At 44.5% G+C, this 21,179-nt stretch overlaps 1 protein-coding gene across 16 annotated transcripts in view; it reads left to right on the plus strand.

Annotated features, from left to right (window-relative positions):
• NCOR2 (nuclear receptor corepressor 2) overlaps window positions 1-21,179 on the plus strand; it is a 601,679-nt gene that overhangs the window by 160,424 nt on the left and 420,076 nt on the right. For all 16 annotated transcript variants that reach the window (XM_075322517.1, XM_075322568.1, XM_075322586.1 and 13 more), the window contains exon 2: window positions 803-997. In XM_075322517.1, coding sequence (XP_075178632.1) covers window positions 893-997 — 105 coding nt within the window. In that variant the 5' untranslated portion in view covers window positions 803-892. The remainder of the gene's footprint in view (window positions 1-802; window positions 998-21,179) is intronic.

The following is a 21,179-nucleotide window of genomic DNA, read 5'->3' on the forward strand; positions in this document are numbered from 1 at the left end:
TAAGTCTGCCTGAATCAGAGTGAACATTGGAGTTCCAGAGGAAAGCGCACAGTGATTAAGAAAGCAAACTGTTGCTTAGTCTAGTGGCAGTATTTGTTAGCTGTAGATAAAACAACAGTTATGTGCATCTCCTGATCTGCGGTTCAAGGAAAAAACCTTCCCCCTCCCCCACGTTGGTTTCACACCCCAGCTTCTGATCTGACATGAGGGCACATGTAAGCTGCTCACAGGACGGAAGCGATGACAAGTGTACAGTGCTGCACATGTCTGGGGAGCACTGAGGTGCAGATACATGACACATGAGGAAGTCTGCAGGCTCCACCTGAGTGTTTATCTGGGAGGAGAGGCTGAGCGTTCGCATGACTTAACACCTAGAGGCTATGTGGGTCACGGGTGACTAGTAAATATACAGTTGTTGTGCCTGGATGTTTTGCGGTATGTATTTGTATTTTTTTTTTTCTGTGTATGAAAATATGTGCAGTGCTGAGCATCTTCTGTGTGATTGTTACATTTTCCTTTTATCGGGCAATGACAAATTCTTCTCTGCAAATTGTGGACAAAATCGTGCAGAAATGTGTGGCTGTCCGACTATTCTGAAACTTCAACTCTCACCATGATCTGCCGACCACATGTTGTAGAAAACTGACTAACCAGTGCCGTTTTCTGCTTTTCTATTTCTTGTATCTAGGAGGAAGCGGATACTTACACTCATAACAATACGTTCTGAATGTTAGTAACATTGGTTGGATACTTCACAGACACATGTTTAACAATTGCTTTTGTATTGTTCTTTATTTTTCAGATATGCAGTGATTCAACCAAAGTCATCCCATGATCCTCTCTGGTCTCCTGTACCTTTAATAAGAAAATAGTTAACGTCCGCTGGCTCACTATGTCTGGTTCTGCCCAGCCAGCTACACAAAGCAGGAGGGCTGCCGAGGCCCGATACACTCCACATGCTTTATCCTACCCAATCCAGTTATCCCGTGCACATACGGTAAGACATTTGTTTAAAACTCTTATTTAAAATGGTTTTCCGGATCAATTATTTATTTTTTTTTTTATCCATAACCAATTGGGGAATTTTGTGTTTATAGAGGAGATACTGTGATGCTAGTCACTACTCACAGGCTAACCGTGAGGGAGGGTAGTCTAGAGGTAAGAGATCAAATGCCAAGAAGACTAGTAGTAAACAATGGGGTAAGACAAAAGGCAGTCAGGTCACAGGCCAAGGTCCGAATTCTAGGAAAGGAGCAGATCAAAGCATAGGTGCGAAGCAAACGAATAGTCAGAAGAAAGGTCCAAGGTCAGGTTCAATCGTTCATATACTGAGCATAGGAACCAAAGGTATGCAGACACCACAGAGCAGAAGCTACAACTGGCAGTAATTGAAGGCAGAGAGGCAGCTAAATAGGAAGGGTAATCTGTCTAAGGCCGGTTTCACACATCCGACTTTTCGCTGCTTTGCCTGATTCGGCGCACGCCAGTACAGTGTATACAATACAATATCAGCTCCAACTTCCGGGTCACATGCTCCAGCTCCAGTCACATGACAGCATGTGACCGGCCCTTGTTGCGCTGCCAGTGTACTGTATACAGACTACTGGCGTGCGTCGAATCCGGCAAACCGGCGAAAAGCCGGATGTGTGATACTAACCTAAACAGGAGACACATGGGGGAAACCTCGCATGCCCCAGCCCTGGGATGGCTGAATTGTCTGTCACCATACTGACAGCTCAGCTGCCCCTGCCTACTACTGGATGGCTGAACTGTCCCCCAGTCACTCAAGAAGGAGGAATTATGACAGATCTGAGGAGTTCTGTGCAGAATTGTCCCAAAGAGTCTCTCTATCTATCTCTATATGTATGTATGTATGTATGTGTATGGATAACCGGGAACAATGGATTATTGCCTTTAATGCATGCCAAGTGATGCTTAATGATCCCAGTGGTGACTCTGTGGGAGAACCAAACATCATGATCACACAGAGTCCCATCCGCAGGTGATGGGACTTAATCATCAGTGATCAACTTATCATTTTGGCACCACACTAACTATTGAAACAAGATAACCTCTTTTAAGAAATAACATAAAAGATGACCATTTAGGCCTTGTTCACATGTTGTGTTTTTCCCTCTGATTTGTCAAGGGTAAAACATGCTGCACTTTCCAGTACCAGAAAAGTAAATTATTTCTGAAATCCCATTCACACAGTGCTTATTTTTTCCTTGCAGATTTGAACCAAAGCGTTTTTCTAAATCTGCAGTATGTCAGTTCTGTCTTAATTTTTGCAGTGACTTTCAATCATTCAAATGAATCGGCAAAAAAGCTTGTGTGTATTTTCCACAGGGTTTTTCCTACTAATATTCCGGGCTTTTGGTGGAGAAAAAATTTCTGCTGCAAGTACTCAACGTGTTCACATAAACTGAGTGAATTCTGTTTGTTTGTTATTTTCTCAATCTGAAGTGACTTTTGCAACCGAGAATTTCTGTTCACATCCTTCTCCTGTGTATGTATTGAAAGTATTCACTGGGAGGGTCCCTGTATGCCATTGTCCGAGTAGGTTAAAAAAAAAAAATTACACCATGAAGTATACATGTATTTTGCACTTCCACAATTACGCTATGAAGTAATAATATTTCTTCACTTGTATAGCCTTGATTCCACGGCCCTTTACCGTATTTTTCGGACTATAAGACGCACCCTGGTTTTAGAGGAGGAAAATAGGAAAATTAAAATTTTAAGCAAAAACTGTGGTCATGACACACTGTTATGGGGCGAGGATCTGCTGCTTACACTGTTATGGGGGTAATGTCCCCAAATTCTCTGCTAAGGTACCCCATCCTGGTAATGATCTTCCTGCCTTGTATATGTACCCCATCCTGGTATATACCCTTATCCTGCTATATACTGGCATCCTGCTATATACATCCATCCTGCTATATGCTTCCCATCTTGATATATACTGCCATCCTGGTATATGCCCTTATCCTGCTATATACCCCCATCCTGCTATATACTACCATCCTGCTATATGCCCTTATCCTGCTATATACCCCCATCTATCCTGCTATATACCCCCATCTATCCTGCTATATTCCCCTATCTATCCTGCTATATACCCCCATCCATCCTGCTATATACCCCCATCCGTCCTGCTATATACCCCCATCCATCCTGCTATATACCCCCATCCATCCAGCTATATGGCCCCATCCTGCTATATGGCATGTATCCTGTATCACACAAAGAAATAAACGTTTATTCTCACCTTTCCTCGCTCCGTGCAGCATCGCTCCCCCTCCGGTCTGTGGCGGCAGTAGCGCCGCTGATCTGTGTGGAGCCATCACTCTTCCATGCAGCATCGCTCGTCCTGCTGTCTGCCGGTCAGCTGACCTGCGTGACTAGCGGTGCATACAGTGATGACGTCATCGCTGTGCTCACCCCTCGCTACACAGATCATCTGGCCAGCAGACAGGAGGAGAACGTGGTGCTGCAGGGCAACGGTGACGGGTGAGTACTGATTCACTGCCCCTGGCGCTGACCTGTGTGGAGCCGTTCCCCTGCAGCATCGCGATGTCCTCCTGTCTGCCGGCTGATGTATGTGGAGAGCGCGCACAGGGATGACGTCATCTCTGTGCTCACCACTCACTACACAGATCGGCTGGCCGGCAGACAGGAGGAGATCGCGGTGCTGCAGGGGGAACGGTGACTGGTGAGTGTACCGTACTTATTCACTGCCCCCCGCGCTGATGATGATGTGCGGGGGGCAGTGAATACAGCCACACATGATCACTCCAGGCTGTAGTTGCCAGGAGTGATCACGGCCGGCTGTTGAATATGCGCACCCCCCCACCCATCATTCCGCCCACCTGTCAGCACTGGCTTCAGCGCTGAGAGATGATGGGCGGGATGATGGGAGTGCATATGTAATGAGCGGGCCCACATGGTCACGGCAGGCTGCTACAGCCTGCTTGTGCCCCCGATGGCCCGCTCCACCGCAGCACCCTCATTCCCGGTCGCAGCCCTATATTCAGACCATAAGACGCAGCCCCTACTTATCCCCAACATTTCGGGGGGAAAAAGTGCGTCTTATGGTCCGAAAAATACGCATACATTGGCAAGTATACATTTTGTTTTGCACTACCACAATTACACCATGAAGTATACAATTATTTTGCGTTACCACACTGAATAGGAAACAACAGTGTGTTGCTCTTTCCTATAACGTTAAAAAAAGCCGTGATGTGGGCGGCAAAGTGTAGACTAAAGCTGGTGTCACACATAGCGACAACGACATCGCTGTTACGTCACCATTTTCTGTGACGTAACAGCGACCTTGTAAGTCGCTGTTATGATCGCTGCTTAGCTGTCAAACACAGCGACGCAGCAGCGATCATAACGTCGCTACATGTGCAGAGAGCAGGGAGCCGCGCACACTGCTTAGCGCTGGCTCCTTGCTCTCCTAGCTACAGTACACATCGGGTTAATTAACCCGATGTGTACTGCAGCTACATGTCACAGTGCAGAGAGCAGGAAGCCGCGCACACTGCTTAGCGCTGGCTCCTTGCTCTCCTAGCTACAGTACACATCGGGTTAATTAACCCGATGTGTACTGCAGCTACATGTCACAGTGCAGAGAGCAGGAAGCCGCGCACACTGCTTAGCGCTGGCTCCTTGCTATCCTAGCTACAGTACACATAGGGTTAATTACCCGATGTGTACTGCAGCTACATGTCACAGTGCAGAGAGCAGGAAGCCGCGCACACTGCTTAGTGCTGGCTCCTTGCTCTCCTAGCTACAGTACACATCGGGTTAATTAACCCGATGTGTACTGCAGCTACATGTCACAGTGCAGAGAGCAGGAAGCCGCGCACACTGCTTAGCGCTGGCTCCTTGCTATCCTAGCTACAGTACACATAGGGTTAATTACCCGATGTGTACTGCAGCTACATGTCACAGTGCAGAGAGCAGGAAGCCGCGCACACTGCTTAGCGCTGGCTCCTTGCTCTCCTAGCTACAGTACACATAGGGTTAATTACCCAATGCGTACTGCAGCTACATGTGCACAGAGCAGGAGCCGGCACTAGCAGCAAGAGCGGCGGAGGCTGGTAACGAAGGTAAATATCGGGTAACCAGGGAAAGGTCTTCCCTTGGTTACCCGATGTTTACAGTGGTTACAGCTTTCCGCAGCTGCCAGACGCCGGCTCCTGCTCCCTGCTCGCTTCATTTCGTCGCTCTCTCGCTGTCAAACACAGCTATATGTGCTTCACAGCGGGAGAGCGACGACGAAAAAATGAAGCAGGACATTCAGCAACGAGCAACGACCTCACAGCAGGGGCCAGCTCGTTGCTGGATGTCACACACAGCGACAGAGACGGGACGTCGCTGCAACGTCACAGAAAATGGTGACGTAGCAGCGACGTCGTTGTCGTCGTCGCTGTGTGTGAAACCACCTTAAGGTCTCTGTACTATACAGACCTCTTGCTGGATACATTACATGTGTCTTATCTCGCCTTGTCAATTTTACTCTAGATAGATCCCTTTGATGTCTTTCCAGTTTTTGTTTGATTTTGTTTATTTAAGATAAAGTTTATTTCCTATGGTAGGAGACGAGGACACAGCTTTAAAGAGATCTTTGTTCCTCTCTAATAATTATTATAATGGAGATTCTTTTAAAGAGTCAGCAAAATCTGAACTTATTTTTTACTACTTTAAGGTTCCTATATACAGTACATTGCTGTTTCCCTGACACCACTATACACCAAAACAGTTGCTTGAGCACTACTGCATTATCTATAAGAGCCACTATAAGAATCATCTACCAAATGAATGCCCTGAAATTCAGTAGGCCGGATCCTTCTTTTTTTTTTCCCAAAAAGCCCCCATACAAATTAGACTGTCAGCTGATATCCGCTGATTTTATTATAAGGTGTAGGGCAGGGGTCTCAAACTCGGCTGGGTGTATGGGCCGCACAGAGGAAAAAAATAATTTGGAGGGCCGCATTTTTTGCAGGACAAAGTGACATTTTTATTGGTGCCATATATATTTTTTTACACACCTTTTGGATGACTGATTTTCAACATTTTTCACTTGTTTATTATAACAAATGTGCACATTCTTTGGTTAAATCTAAAAAAAAAAAATTTGATGTTAAAAAAAAAAAGTCATGCCTTTTTTATTTTTTTTTTTTTTTTTTTACATTTTATCCCTTTCTTGTAACTAATAGTGTTACAATTATTACTATATAGAAATTTTGGCCAACATCTTTTAGTGATGTTCCCTATCCTATAGTAATGTGCCCACCTTGTCCCTATTCTATAGGAATGTCCCCATCCAATAGTATTATGCCCATCCTTGTAATGTCCCCATCTTTTAGTAATGTCCCCATCCTATAGTCATGTGCCCACCTTGTCCCTATTCTATAGTCATGTGCCCACCATGTCCCTGTTCTATAGTAATGTGCCCACCATGTCCCTGTTCTATAGTAATGTGCCCACCTTGTCCCCGTCCTATAGTAATGTGCCCACCTTGTCCCCGTCCTATAGTAATGTGCCCACCTTGTCCCCGTCCTATAGACATGTGCCCACCTTGTCCCCATCCTATAGACATGTGCCCACCTTGTCCCCATCCTATAGACATGTGCCCACCTTGTCCCCATCCTATAGACATGTGCCCACCTTGTCCCCATCCTATAGACATGTGCCCACCTTGTCCCCATCCTATAGACATGTGCCCACCTTGTCCCCATGCTATAGTCATGTGCCCACCTTGTCCCCATGCTATAGTCATGTGCCCGCCTTGTCCCCATCCTATAGTCATGTGCCCGCCTTGTCCCTATTCTATAGTAATGTCCCCATCCTGTAGTAATGGGGGGGGGGCAGTGGCGGCGGGTGAAAGATGATAATTTGCCGATCGCTCTCGGCTTCCACCCACAGATTCCTGAGTGAAGCTGAGGGGGCGGTCTCTGGCCCCAGATCCACAGTGATTGGACAGATCGGTCACAAGGCCGGTCTCTCCAATCAGAGCTGGGGGCGGCTGAAACAGAGGTCACCCAGCTCCAGCCAATGATCGATGCTACAGCTGCACTGATCAGGGCTAGATTTCAATGTTACAGCCATTTTCAATGGCTGAAACATTACAGTGGCTGTGATTGGCTGACGAACGCCGCACAGCCAATCACAGCCTCCATAGGTCCGGGGAGGAGACATCACCCCTCCTGAGGTCCCCTCCTCCCCAAATCTAAGGTATTTGCTATTTGCAATGCAAACAGCGATCGCAGCCACCGGGGCTGCGATTTCACCATGACGTACTGGGTATGTCATGGATCCTTAAGTACCAGGGAGCCATGATGTACCCAGTACGTCATAGGTCTCTAAGGGGTTAATGTGCCATCCTTCACATACACAAAAAATAAAAAAAACACCATTCTTCTCACCTGTCCCGCGTTCCCTCGGCTCCTCACCTCTGCTTCTTGCTGTCTGCAGGCCGTGCCCCGGTGACTATCGCGGCCGGTGCAGGGGCCGCAGCCCCTGGCAGCAATTTATGTCAGATCAGATGGTTGTTTTGCCGGCGCTGCGCGCGCACAGTCCTTGCCTCTGAGAACGCAGCGCCGGCAAAACACTCATCTAACAAAGTGCAGACAGTGGCTGCGGCCCCTGCACCGGCCGCGATAGTGAACAGGGACACGGGCCTGGGGGCCGAACTAAGCAGCCTCACGGGCCGCATGCGGCCCGCGGCCCGCGTGTTTGAGACCCCTGGTGTAGGGTGTGTCTTTATTATGTAAAATAGTTGATGCCCACTTTTGGTACCTAACTTCACTTGGCCAATGGGACAAAAACTGCATTTAAGTCTGTGATTATACTGTACATCCCTTTCTTATATAATATGTTAGGCGTAGTGGGTAAAGAATTGGATGGGAGGAACCTTTTCTAGTTTTGTCTTAAGACCTGTATGCAATGTGTTCCAATATACCTATGTTACTGTCAACGTACATTACAGGTGTGTGTTTGTGTATAATATATATACCACTGCCAGATTGTCCGTTCTTCTGATTTTTCTCTTTACAGGTATATTTTTGAGTAAAATGTAAATTGTTCTTTTATTCTATAAACTACTGACAACATGTCTCTGAATTTCCAAGCAATACATATTGTATTTTATTTTCTGAAAATAAGAAATGGTCAAAATAACAAAAATATGCATTGCTTTCAGACCTCAAATAATGCAAAGAAAACAAGTTCATAATCCTTTAGAAACAATACTAATGTTTTAACTCGGGAAGAGTTCCGAAAACAATATTTTTTTATAGAATTACCATGATTTTTAATCACAGCTTTCATGTGCCTTTGCATGCTTTTCCATCAGTCTTTCACACTGCTTTTCGGTGACCTCATGCCAGTCCTGGCGCAAAAATTTAAGCAGTTCTTCTTTGTTTGATGGCTTGTGATTATCCATCTTCCTCTTTATTACATCCCAGAGGTTTTCAATGGGGTTCAGGTCTGAAGATTGGGCTGGCCATGACAGGAATTTGATGTGGTGGTCCTTCGTCCACACATTGATTGACCTAGCTGTGTGGCATGGTGCATTGTCCTGCTGTAAAAAAACAGCCCTCAGAGTTGATGAACAATGCCTGAGCAGAAGGAAGCAACTGTTTTTCCAGGATAACCGTGTATGTGTCTTTGATTCATACGTCCTTCGCAAAATGTAATCTGCCCAATTTCAGCCTTGCTGAAGCATCCCCAGATCATCATGGGTGCAAGACACTGTGGCTTGTACGCCTCTCCAGGTCTGTCTACCCATTAGACGACTAGGTGTTGGGCAAAGCTGAAAATTAGACTCATCAGAGAAGTTAACCTTACTCCACTTCCCTATGGTCAAATCTTTATGGTCTTTGGAAAACTTCAGCCTGGCTCTCCTTTTGCTTCTCATTGATGAAAGGCTTTTTTCTAGCTTTACATGACTTGAGCCCTGCCTCTAGGAGCCTGTTGCAAACTGTTCTTGCCGTGCACTTCACCCCAGCTGCCATTTGCCATTCCTTTTGTAGGTCACTTCATGTCAGCCTGTGGTTGCTGAGTGACATTTGAATAAGATGACGTCATCCCGGTCACCAGGGCTGTGGAGTCGGAGTCGGAGTCGTGGAGTCGGAGTCGGAGTCGGAGTCGGAGCTCATTTTGGTGGAGTCGGAGTCGGAGTCGGAGTCGGTATAAAATGCACCGACTCCGACTCCTAAAATATATAATAAATTGGGGACAGGAGTGCAATGCAGAATGTGCTGAATATTTTACTAAATAACAACATTTAGTATAATGCTTATATTTAAGTGAAAAATTTATTGTAGTACAATGTGAACATCAGACATTTAATTGTTTTTATGATACAATAATCAAGATATTTGGATAGAACATAAAATATTTATTGGAATACAACTTTAGAACACAAAAAAACTAATAAATTGTAAATATGTAATATATATAATATATATATATACAGTGTATATACACACACACAAGATATATATGTAATCTACTGTATATTACATAGTGTATTACATATTTACAATTTATTACAGTTTTTTGTGTTCTAAAGTTGTATTCCAATAAATATATTTTATGTTCTATCCAAATATCTTGATTATTGTATCATAAAAATTATTAAATGTCTGATGTTCACATACACATATTCATGTACTACAATAAATTTTTCACCTAACTATAAGCAATATATGTAGGAGTCGGAGTCGGAGCCGGAGTCGGAGTCGGAGCCGGAGTCGGAGTCGGTGCAAGAGAATTTGAGGAGTCGGAGTCTGAGTCGGAGTCGAAGGTTTGGCTTACCGACTCCACAGCCCTGCCGGTCACTGGAGAGTCACTTTTATCCTCTGCCGGTCTGTAGCTTTGTTGTCCCCAATTGCTGCTTGACATTGTTGTAATCGGGGCTGTGGAGTGTGGAGTCGGTAAACCAAATCTTCGACTCCGACTCCTCAATTTCTCTTGCACCGACTCCGACTCCCACATATATTGCTTATAGTTAGGTGAAAAATGTATTGTAATACATGAACGTGTGTATGTGAACATCAGACATTTAATCATTTTTATGATCCAATAATCAAGATATTTGGATAGAACATAAAATATATTTATTGGATACAACTTTAGAACACAAACTGTAATACATTGTAAATGTGTAATACAGTATGTAATATACAGTAGATATACGTGTGTGTGTGTGTTTGTATGTCCGCTAAAGGAATCCGCACCGTTGCATTTACAATCACGAAATTTTGCCCAGGCTCCTCATGTGACTCAGGGAACGTCATAGACTGGACGGGAAAATTGTACCCCCGTGCTTTACAGTTAGTCTCCAAAATCCAGCCTCCATTAATCTGAATGGAGGTGGGAGGTACAGGCTATTAATAGCCACTGTCAGTGGTTGCTATAGGAACAAAATAAACTGTTTAGTATAAGGCCTTAGGGTATGTGCGCACGTTGCTTTTTACCTGCTTTTTTGCTGCTTTTTCTTCTGCGCTGTTTAATGCCAAAATGGATGTGTTCTTCTATTCAAGCAAAGTCTATGGGAATTTGGGTTTCTTGTTCACACTATGTTGTTCAAAATGCTGCCTTTTTGTGGCAGAACTTTGGTCAAAAACTCAGCTTTTCAAAGAAGCAACATGTCAATTGTTTTTGCCATTTGGGTTTTGCACTACAAAGCTGAGTTTTTGACCAAAGTTCTGCCACAAAAAGGCAGCATTTTGAACAACATAGTGTGAACAAGAAACCCAAATTCCCATAGACTTTGCTTGAATAGAAGAACACATCCATTTTGGCATTAAACAGCGCAGAAGAAAAAGCAGCAAAAAAGCAGGTAAAAAGCAACGTGCGCACATACCCTAAGCCACACGGTGAGAAAATCGGTGCGAGTGGAGTGCCTGTGTGTCAGCACCAATGAGCGATTATTTTCTCAGTCCTAATCGGACTGAGAAAACAATCACAGCATGCTGCAATTGTAATGCGAGACTCTTTCTCTCGCCCCATTCAAGTGAATGGGGCGAGAGAAAAATCGCACTGCGCTCACGGTACACCGGTGTACCGCGCGCGCAGAGCAAGAATCGCAATAGCCGGCTACGGAGGAGAGAGGGAGAGAAATCCTTCCCTCCCCTCCTCCGTCCCGTCCCGCCTCTCCGCAGTACTGGCCTGCCCCCCTCAGAGCCGGCCCGCCCCCTGCAGCTGAGGTTTGCACGCACGGTCGGACCTCAGTCGCATGGATACTAGCATGACACTCGGCTCCTGCTGTGCTGCCAGCGCGAGCCGAGTGTCATGCGAGAATCGCACTAGTGCCCAGTGTGGCCCCGGCCGAAGAAGCCAATGTGTGAGGTAATAAGATGTCGGTGAGGAGACTGATAGACACAGACAGGAAAAGAGACGGCCCTCACGCACCGAGACGGCCCTCACGCACCGAGACGGCCCGCCACACTCGAGATAGTTAGTTACTATCCCTGGCAAGGCTCGGGTACTACAGCTAGAGTGTGTATATAATATAATATAGTATATAATATAATATGCAAATTGAGTAGGATCCAAGTCTAAAATCCCATTTAACATGTTAAGTGTGACGTCCACCATGGTAGACTTGTGACCTTCAGTGTGGTAACATAAGTACAGTTTGGGTTTCTTTGGAACCAATGTATATGTTGGAGGATTGCCCATGTTACAATTCGTATGTCTGATGGCACCATAGTTCTTCCCCCTTTTGTAATCACTTGCGTGGCGTAGGTAGAGAAAGTGATCCCAATTCGTATGTGTATTTGCAGCCTTAAGGCCCTGTGCACACGCTGCGGTTTTTGCCGCGGTTGTGCTGCATGAATTGCTGCAGAAAATGTTCATAACCTTTCTGCAGTCATTCCCAAGTTAAACCTATGGTAAAAAGAAATGGTGTGCGCACACTGCGTTTTTTTTTTTTTTTTTTCTCCACCACAGGCTTTGCTGCAGAATTTCTGCAGCAAAATGAATGAGCATGTCACTACTTTTCTGCAGGTAGCTCCGTTTTTTGCCATAGATAATGGTAAAAAACTGCAGGGACCAACCTGCGGAAAAAAAAGTGGCAAAAACGCAGGTGCGGTATTCTGCCAGAGGGTGCGGATTTTTCTTCAGAAAAGTCCATTTTCTAGTGCGCACATAGCCTTAGGACGGATCTAGCTCTGTGTAAGTGAAATGCTGTGCTCTTATAGAGCAGATATGAGCTTTCTGTGGTCAGACACGCTGGTTTAGCAAGTGAGCAGGTCTGCCTCACACGAATGATCACAAGCCAATGATCTGCTGCTTAGATATCGTCTCAGGGAGGGGGAAGTGTTGCTTCTTTTTGTTTTTTCTTTCATTTGCAGTTTTTGTATATTTTTTTCTTATATTTGGGTTTCCTGTTCTTGGCAACCCGCAAAAGACGGTTTAGAAGAAACCACATCTATGAACAGGGTGATGGGATTTAAGAAAAAAAACGCCTTTGTTGTAACGGAAAGCCTTCTGAGAGCATTACTTCATTGTGTGCATGTAGCGTTTCACTTCAATCCCCTGCCAAGATTCTCCAAGAGAATCTGTAATGCAAGGTTATGTCTTCGGGCTTTATGTATCGAATAAAGGTTATATTTTTAATATCACAAAAGAATGGGGAAATAAGAATGGACGCTATATCCCGTGCTATAGCGTCTATTGAATGTCAAGGATCTACATAATTTAATCTTTTCTTTAATTTGCAGCCTATGAGCCCCATGCTTTGAATAAAGGCAGCTGTAGGACTACTATTGGTCCTAGTGGTGGTATTGGTACTGTTGTCTTAGTGGTCATATGACTGATCACTAAAGGCTACTTTACACACTGCGATATCGGTCCCGATATCGCTAGTGTGCGTACCCGCCCCCATCTGTTGCGCGACACGGGCATATCGCTGCCCGTGCCGCACAACATCGCCCAGAGCCGTCACACATACTTACCTGTCCGGCGACGTCGCTGTGACCGGCGAACCGCCTCCTTTCTAAGGGGGCGGTCCGTGCGGCGTCACAGCGACGTCACTGAACCGCCGCCCAATCGCAGCGGAGGGGCGGAGATGAGCGGGACGTAACATCCCGCCCACCTCCTTCCTTCCGCATAGCGGCCGGGAGGCAGGTAGGGAGAGCTTCCTCGCTCCTGCGGCGTCACACGCAGCGATGTGTGATGCCGCAGGAACGAGGAACAACCTCGTTACTGCTGAAGTAACGATAATTGGGAATGGACCCCCGTGTCGCCGATTAGCGATTTTTTCACTGTTTTGCAACGATGCAAAATCGCTAATCGATGTCACACGCAACGGCATCGCTAATGCGGCCGGATGTGCGTCACGAATTCCGTGACCCCAACGACTCCGCATTAGCGATGTCGTAGCGTGTAAAGCCCGCTTTAGACAACCCCCGGGATGCTAACAATATATGCCAACAGCCTTAGCAGTGACAATTGGCAATAAACCAAGGCATATTTTCCCTTTTTAAAGCGAGCCTGTCATCAGGATTTTATGTCCCAAACTAATGGCATGTACTGTATGTAAAGACGCTGTTATGATGACTAAATCCCTACCTTTCTTGTACTAATCTGTTTTGCAGTTTCAGGGAAATCCATAGTTGTAATTATATGTTAGTGAGTTTTGGGTGGGCGCTGCACTTACAGCCCTCCTCCTCTCTCCCTTTTTCACACCCGCTGCCTTGTCCTGTACCTAGGTCAGGCAGGAAAAAAGCAAAGAGGAATAAGAGCTGTAAGTGCAGCGCCCACCCAGTGCACTTAGAACTAATTAGCATACAGTTTAAATTATGGATTTCTCTAAGCACTCATTCACATGTCCATAATTAAACACGTACTTAAGAAAAGGGTACCGGTGTCAGTGTTTTGCAGCAGTGTACGGTCCATGTGTCCTATTTTACCATCAGCGTGTCATTTCGTTTTTTTTCACGGATGGATATATAAATTACAGCTTCTCCTATCCTTTTTTAGTGTTGTAAATGTATAGCACTGGGATACCGTCCATGTGCTGTATGTGTTTATCACTGACCCATAGACTTGTATTTGCACTTGTCATCTGTGCTGATGGAAAAAAAAAACTGACATGTCTCCATGTATTTTATACGGATACATGGTCTGTGTAAAACACAGACCTGTGAATAGCACCATAGATTATAATGGGTACTTACTGTATCCATGAAAGAAATGGATATAACACATACTGTACGTGTCACATGGACATCTGAATGAGGACTAAAACAGTAAAATGGATTGAAAGACCGATAAAGATTTAAAGGGAATCTGTCACCAGGTTTTTGCTATGTAATCTGAAGACCGCATGTTGTAGGGGTTAACACAAGGTTTCAGCAATGCTGCTCTTATCAAGGTCTGTACAGTTGTTAAACTGCAATGTTTGTTTTAGCTTCAGGAGATTATCCTTGCAAATTAGGTCAGGTAGACTGGCATGCCCCCTTCTGTGATTAGCAGCTCACTAACTATAGACTATGTACATAGCCTGGTGTGGGTATGGGCAGTTTTTTCATCTTTTCTGCATTGCTAAATTAAAAAACTGCTGAACCCAGTAATCTAAGTGATACATTGTTGGATCATGCTGCTGTCAGATAAGGTAGCAAAATCCTGCTGACAGATTCCCTTTAATAAACATGGAAGCACCTTTACATAAGAAGAGCTGTTGACAAGTATTTGGCTTTACACAGAAAGAAACGAGAGAGGATGATGAAACGTAACATCTATTCCACATACTCTCCACTGATGTCAACACACTTAGCAGCAATGGCATCAGAAATGGTGTGAAATTTGGCACCCTGGTGGTGTTTCTTCAGGTAGAAACAGATGATAGTTTGAGGGAGCTAGACCTGGTGAATAAGGTGGGTGGTCAACCAGCTGGAAGCCTAGCTCTGCCAGTTTTTCCATGGTCACTTGTGCAGTGTGAACAGAGGCGTTGTCTTGCTGGAACAAAATTTCTTTGGACAGCTTTCCGCACCATTTGGCCATCAGACCTGCCTTTTAAGAGTTCAATGTAATACCTTGCATTGATGCTGGAACTCTTTTGAAGGTAGTCCACCAGCAGCAAGCCCTCTTTATCCCAGAACATAGACGTAATCACCTTAGTGGCTGATTTTTGCACCCTGAACCTTTTTGGACGAGGAGAACCCCTGTGCCTCCACTCTTTTGACTGCTCCTTGTTTTCAGGGTCATGCAAATAAATCCAGGTCTCATCCATAGTGACCAGTCGATCCAGGAAGTTCTTATCAGTCTGGAAACTGACAAATGGACCGGGAAATTTTCACTCGCATGCTTCTCTGATCTGTTGTCAAATATTTGTGGACCCACTGTGCAGATCGCTTCCTCATGTCCAAATGTTCATGGATAATGACACAAACCCGTTCACAGGAAATCCCCATGATGTTTGCTATTACTTTAGCTGCAATTCGTCGATTCTCCAGTATGAGGTTGTGCACAGCATCAACAATCTCCAGCATGACAACCACTCTAGGTCGTCTAGGACGTTCCTCATCATTGGTGCTGAAGTGGCCGGTTTTAAATTTGGCAACCCAGTTGTTAACTGTGGAATATGAAAGGCATTGATCCCCAATGTCTGCGACATATCACCATGAATAAATATCCTTCATGGACTTTCCTTGCAGAAACAATCATTTTATCACCCCTCTGCTCTGCTGCTGTAACTATCGCATTAGACTCCGACATTTTGTTTTCCCGCGTGAGTAGAACAGTTGCCATAAGCAACAAACATAACATTTTTAAAACCTATTAGACACATAAGGCTTTCATGCTTTAGCATAGAAACAAAAAAAAAAATCACAAAGCCAAAGACTGATCAGCAGCCCCACGAAAATGCCATTAGTTTGGGGTATAAAATCCTGATGACAGCCTCCCATTAACTGTGACTATAAATAAGAACAATAAGTAAAATAATAGAAAAGTAAAATAAAGAGTAAAAAAAATCTACTGTGTTTTAACAGTTTAAGCAAAAGGGATGTGATTTCATGAAAACTCATGCTCATTGTGCATTGAAGAGAAGCCATTTTTTTTTTTTTTTTTTTTGGGGGGTCTTTCCATAAAGTCCTCTACGGGGACACTGAAAAAGTTATATATACAGTACAGACCAAAGATTTGGACACACCTTCTCATCTCTAGAACAACTGTTAGGCTATGTGCCCACGGGACTCTGTATCTGCGGATTTTTCTGCATAAAAATCCGCCGCTTTCCCCCGGAATCCGCACCTTTTCATAGTTGCGGATTTGACGCAAATTTTGTGGGGGTTTTTTTTTTCTTCAATTGAATAGGCAAAATCCACACGAAAATCCGCAGCAATAATTGACATGCTGCAGATTTTTCTGCACGATTTCCGCTGCGGGAAAATCCGCAGCGTGGGCACAGCATTTCCCAAATGCCATAGAAATGGCTGGGGAGTAGCTGTGCTGCAGATTTCTGGAAAATCCGCGGCTTTTCCGCGAGAAATCCGCCGCAAAATCTGTGCATTTTCCGCAGCGTGGGCACATAGCCTTAAGAGGAGACTTTGTGCAGCAGGCCTTCATGGTAAAATAGCTGCTAGGAAACCACTGCTATGGACAGGCAACAGTCAGAAGAGACTTTTTTTTGGGCTAAAGAACACAAGGAATGGACATTAGACCAGTGGAAATCTGTGCTTTGGGGTCATTCCACATCAAGTGGACCAGTTTTAAAAATCGTCCCCACTCGACATTCTCCGATTTTGTTGAAAATTTATAAGGATGTACATGTATGTTTTGAAAAGAGGTTCTGTAAATTTTTAGGGCCAGATCTCCAATACATTGGGCACTAAATGTATGCCTAACTTTGCCCATACATAACTCAAGACCAAAAACCAATAGGAACTGGTGCTTTACCCTGTACACCAAACATCTACATGACTTTGCATTGCTGCAATATCACGGTCAAAGCAAATGTATTTGTGGAAATATTCACACCCACATATGATGAAAAACTTAAAAAAAAAACCAAAACGAATTTTACCTATTTTTAGGTCAAATTTCTCAAAAAGGGTACCCCTAAAATATATTAATTCTGATATCATTAGAAAGAGCACATTTTTCTCTACAAGGATCATTGTTTTTTTTTTTGTTTTTTTTTTTGGAGTCTCTCAGTTTAAGAAAAGAAAAATGCCACTGAACATGGTGTTATTTATTAATACGCAATGAATGGTAACTGCACTATTCAAACCCTTGCATTGGTCCATGGTGGTTATACCACAACCAATTCCCTAAGAATTGGTATTATAATCCTATTAAGAATTTTATAATAATGCTGTCTATTGAGAATTGGCAGCCCCATCGCCTAGGAGCCATGGCCGATAGCCGTGCAAGGCCAGCCGGGGGCGGTCTCTTTATCGCAAGTTCCGAAGCCTGAGGGTGGGTGTCTTTGCCTAGGTTCCCAAGCCTAATATTGGGTATCTTTTGTTGGTTCCCAAGCAATAATGTTCAGTCTAAGTAAGTGGTCTGGAATTGTTGCTGAATTTGCAACATAATCGGTTCAGAGAAGCTTTATTGTCGGCCCATTGCTGTTGCAGCTGGTGCTGGAATTATTGCAATGATCGACTGCTCGGGAATCCAGCATGTATCATTTCTCACAGGCCAGTGAAAGAAGCTAGCTGGTCCATGAGGATGCATAAAATGTATTAATGCATCATGGTCGTCGACTGAAATTTCAGAAATATTTCCAATCCACCAGTTCCTATCGTAAATGCAGGCAATGTATTGCCCTGGCTGGAGGTTTGCAATTGGCACAAAAGGCATTTCTGATCTGACAGATCCATCTACATGGGCAATGAAAGATGATGGGTCATTTGACACCCTTGAAATGCGAATCTTTTTGTCATCAATTGGCACAAACTGGTGATTTTCTCTTGTTCCAGCAATTGTATGTCCATCTTTGAACCTTTCCTCTTGAACTACCCCTATTTCGGCAATTTTTTCTTTTGGAACAAAAAAAACCAACTTGATTCCATGCAATGAAGAAAAAACAAAAAGCCAGCACCAAATGTGCACTACAGCACTAAACATTCCAAACTGTACTTATTATAAAAAATGTTTTGAGATTTTTGGCAAAAAATTGCAATTTCTTGAGCTGCTTCGCCACGTCACGGCAAATCTCATTTGAAGCAGTCCTACACTAAAATATTTTTATAAAATTTGCCATACGGCCTCACATATGAATAGTAGAACTGCTCTTAGCAGCACTCACCTGGTCTATTTCAATCCCGTACCCATGACTGAGTCATGGCTGTGGGCGGGACAGGTCCAAGCAAATGCTGCATGAAGTTTTGATTCCATGCAGTTGCTTGTTGCAAATGTTGAAAAAAACCACCGTGGTCAGTATTTGGTTTTCAGTTGGGCGTTGAAGACTGGCACGAGCTGCCAACCTCTTTGCTGTCCCTGTAATCCCATCACAGGGCGACTTTCCATGACTGATACCAAAAAAATTCCATTCAGCGCTGATATTGAAATCAGCATTGTGGTGGCACAAGTTGAGAAAATTTTTGAAATTTTTGTACTGCGCTGCAGATCCATTGCTGAAGTAGTGGATATGAGGAATCCCATAGATGAGAGTCTTTAGATACTCCACAATTAGGCTGGGGCCACACGGGGACTACTGCGATCCCCTTGCATGAGACTCGGCTCGTGCTGGCAGTACAGCAGAGCCGAGTGTCATGCTTGTGTCCTTGCAACTGAGGTCCGTTCGTGCGAGCAGACCTCAGCTGCGGGGGGCGGGCCGGCACTCAGAAGGGGAGGGAGGGATTTCTCTCCCTCTCTCCTGCATAGTCTGCTATAGCCATTCTCGCACTGCACTAGCAGTACACCGGTGTACCGCGAGTGCAGTGCGATTTTTCTCTCGCCCCATTCACTTGAATGGGTGCGAGAGAAAGAGTTTCAGCTTACAATCGCAGCATGCTGCAATTGTTTTCTCAGTCCGATTAGGGCTGAGAAAATAATCGCTCATGTGTGCTCACACACAGGCTAGAATTGGTCCGAGGGGAATGCGATGTTTTATCGCACTCCACTCGCACCGATTTTCTCGCCGTGTGGCTTAGGCCTTACTGTTAGGCTGGGGCCACACGGGCACTACTGCGATCCACTTGCATGACACTCGGCTCGTGCTGGCAGTACAGCAGAGCCGAGTGTCATGCCTGTGTCCTTGCAACTGAGGTCCGTTCGTGCGAGCACACCTCAGCTGCGGGGGGCGGGCCGGCACTCAGGAGGGGAGGGAGGGATTTCTCTCCCTCTCTACTGCGTAGCCGGCTATTGCCATTCTCACACTGCACTGGCAGTACACCGGTGTACCGCGAGTGCAGTGCGATTTTTCTCTCGCCCCATTCACTTGAATGGGTGCGAGAGAAAGAGACTCAGCTTACAATCGCAGCATGCTGCGATTATTTTCTCAGTCCGATTAGGGCTGAGAAAATAATCGCTCATGTGCGCTGACACACAGGCTAGAATTGGTCCGAGGGGAATGCGATGTTTTATCGCACTCCACTCGCACTGTTTTTCTCGCCGTGTGGCTTAGCCCTTAAAGTGTGGACTGCAACTGTGTCATGTCGTGAGCAATCACTGATTAATTATTATGATTAGTCAATAACGTTTCATAAATAAAAAGGTTTAAAGGTTTTTGATTATAATAGACATTGCTAGCAACAATACAACTCTGTAACATGTGATAAGAATCTGAAAATTAAACACAAAATCAATGCATTACGCGCATACATAACACCATGTTCAGTGGCATTTTTCTTTTCTTAAACTGAGAGACTCCAAAAAAACAATGATCCTTTTAGATAAAAATGTGCTCTTTATAATGATATCAGAATTAATATATTTTAGGGGTACCCTTTTTGGGAAATTTGACCTAAAAATAGGTAAATTTTTTTTTTTTTTTTAATTTTATCATCATATGTGGGTGTGAATATTTGCACAAATACATATGCTTTGACCGTGATATTGCAGCAATGCAAAGTCATGAAGATGTTTGTTGTACAGGGCAAAGCACCAGTTACTATTGTTTTTTGGTCTTGAGTTATGTATGGGCAAAGTTAGGCATACATTTTATGCGAGGCGTTTTACAAGCTACTTTGACACAAAATTGCGGCTGAAATATTGTTTTGTCATAGCCGGTAATAATTTTATCGTGTTTAGCAGCAAAAGTTGAGCTAGTATGCCAAATTTCAGCATCATAGCCAGTATAGAACTCTAATGGCTATGTGCCAAAGTTTGTAAAATCCTCTTAGCTGAAGCCGCAGGCTTGGGGGGGGCCTCCAGTGAAAGGTCAACAGTGCCCAATGTATTTGAGATCTGGCCCTAAAAATTTACAGAACCTCTTTTCAAACATACATGTACATCCTTATAAATTTTCAGCAAAATCGTAGGTCGAGTGGGGACCACTGGTCCACTTGACATGGAATGACCCTTTTGGTCTGATGAGTCCAAATTTGAGATCTTTGGATCCAACCACCGTGTCTTTGTAGAAAAGGTGAACGGATGGACTCTACATGCCTGATTCCCACCGTGAAGCATGGAGGTGGAGGTGTGACTGTGTGGAGGTGCTTTGCTGGTGACACTGTTGGGGATTTATTCAAAATTGAAGGCATACTGAACCAGAATGGCTACCACAGCATCTTGCAGCGGCGTGCTACTCCATCCGGTTTGCGTTTAGTTGGACCATCATTTATTTTTCAACAGGACAATGATCCCAAACACACCTCCAGGCTGTGTAAGGGCTATTTGACTAAGAAGGAGAGTGATGGTGTGCTACGCCAGATGACCTGGCCTCCTGTCACCAGACCTGAACCCAATTGAGATAGTTTGTGGTGAGCTGGACCGCAGAGTAAAGGCAAAAGGGCCAACAAGTGCTAAGCTTCTCTGGGAACTCCTTCAAGACTGTTGGAAAAACATTTCTGGTGACTACCTCTTGAAGCTCATCAAGAGAATGCCAAGAGTGTGCAAAGCAGTAATCAAAGCAAAAGGTGGCTACTTTGAAGAGCCTAGAATATAAGGCATATTTTCAGTTGTTCCACACTTTAGGCATTTCATTCCACATGTGTTAATTCATAGTTTTGATGTCTTCAATGTGAAGCTACAATTTTTAGAGT

This window comes from Anomaloglossus baeobatrachus, chromosome 1 (assembly GCF_048569485.1).
Source record: "Anomaloglossus baeobatrachus isolate aAnoBae1 chromosome 1, aAnoBae1.hap1, whole genome shotgun sequence".
NCBI lineage: Eukaryota > Metazoa > Chordata > Amphibia > Anura > Aromobatidae > Anomaloglossus > Anomaloglossus baeobatrachus.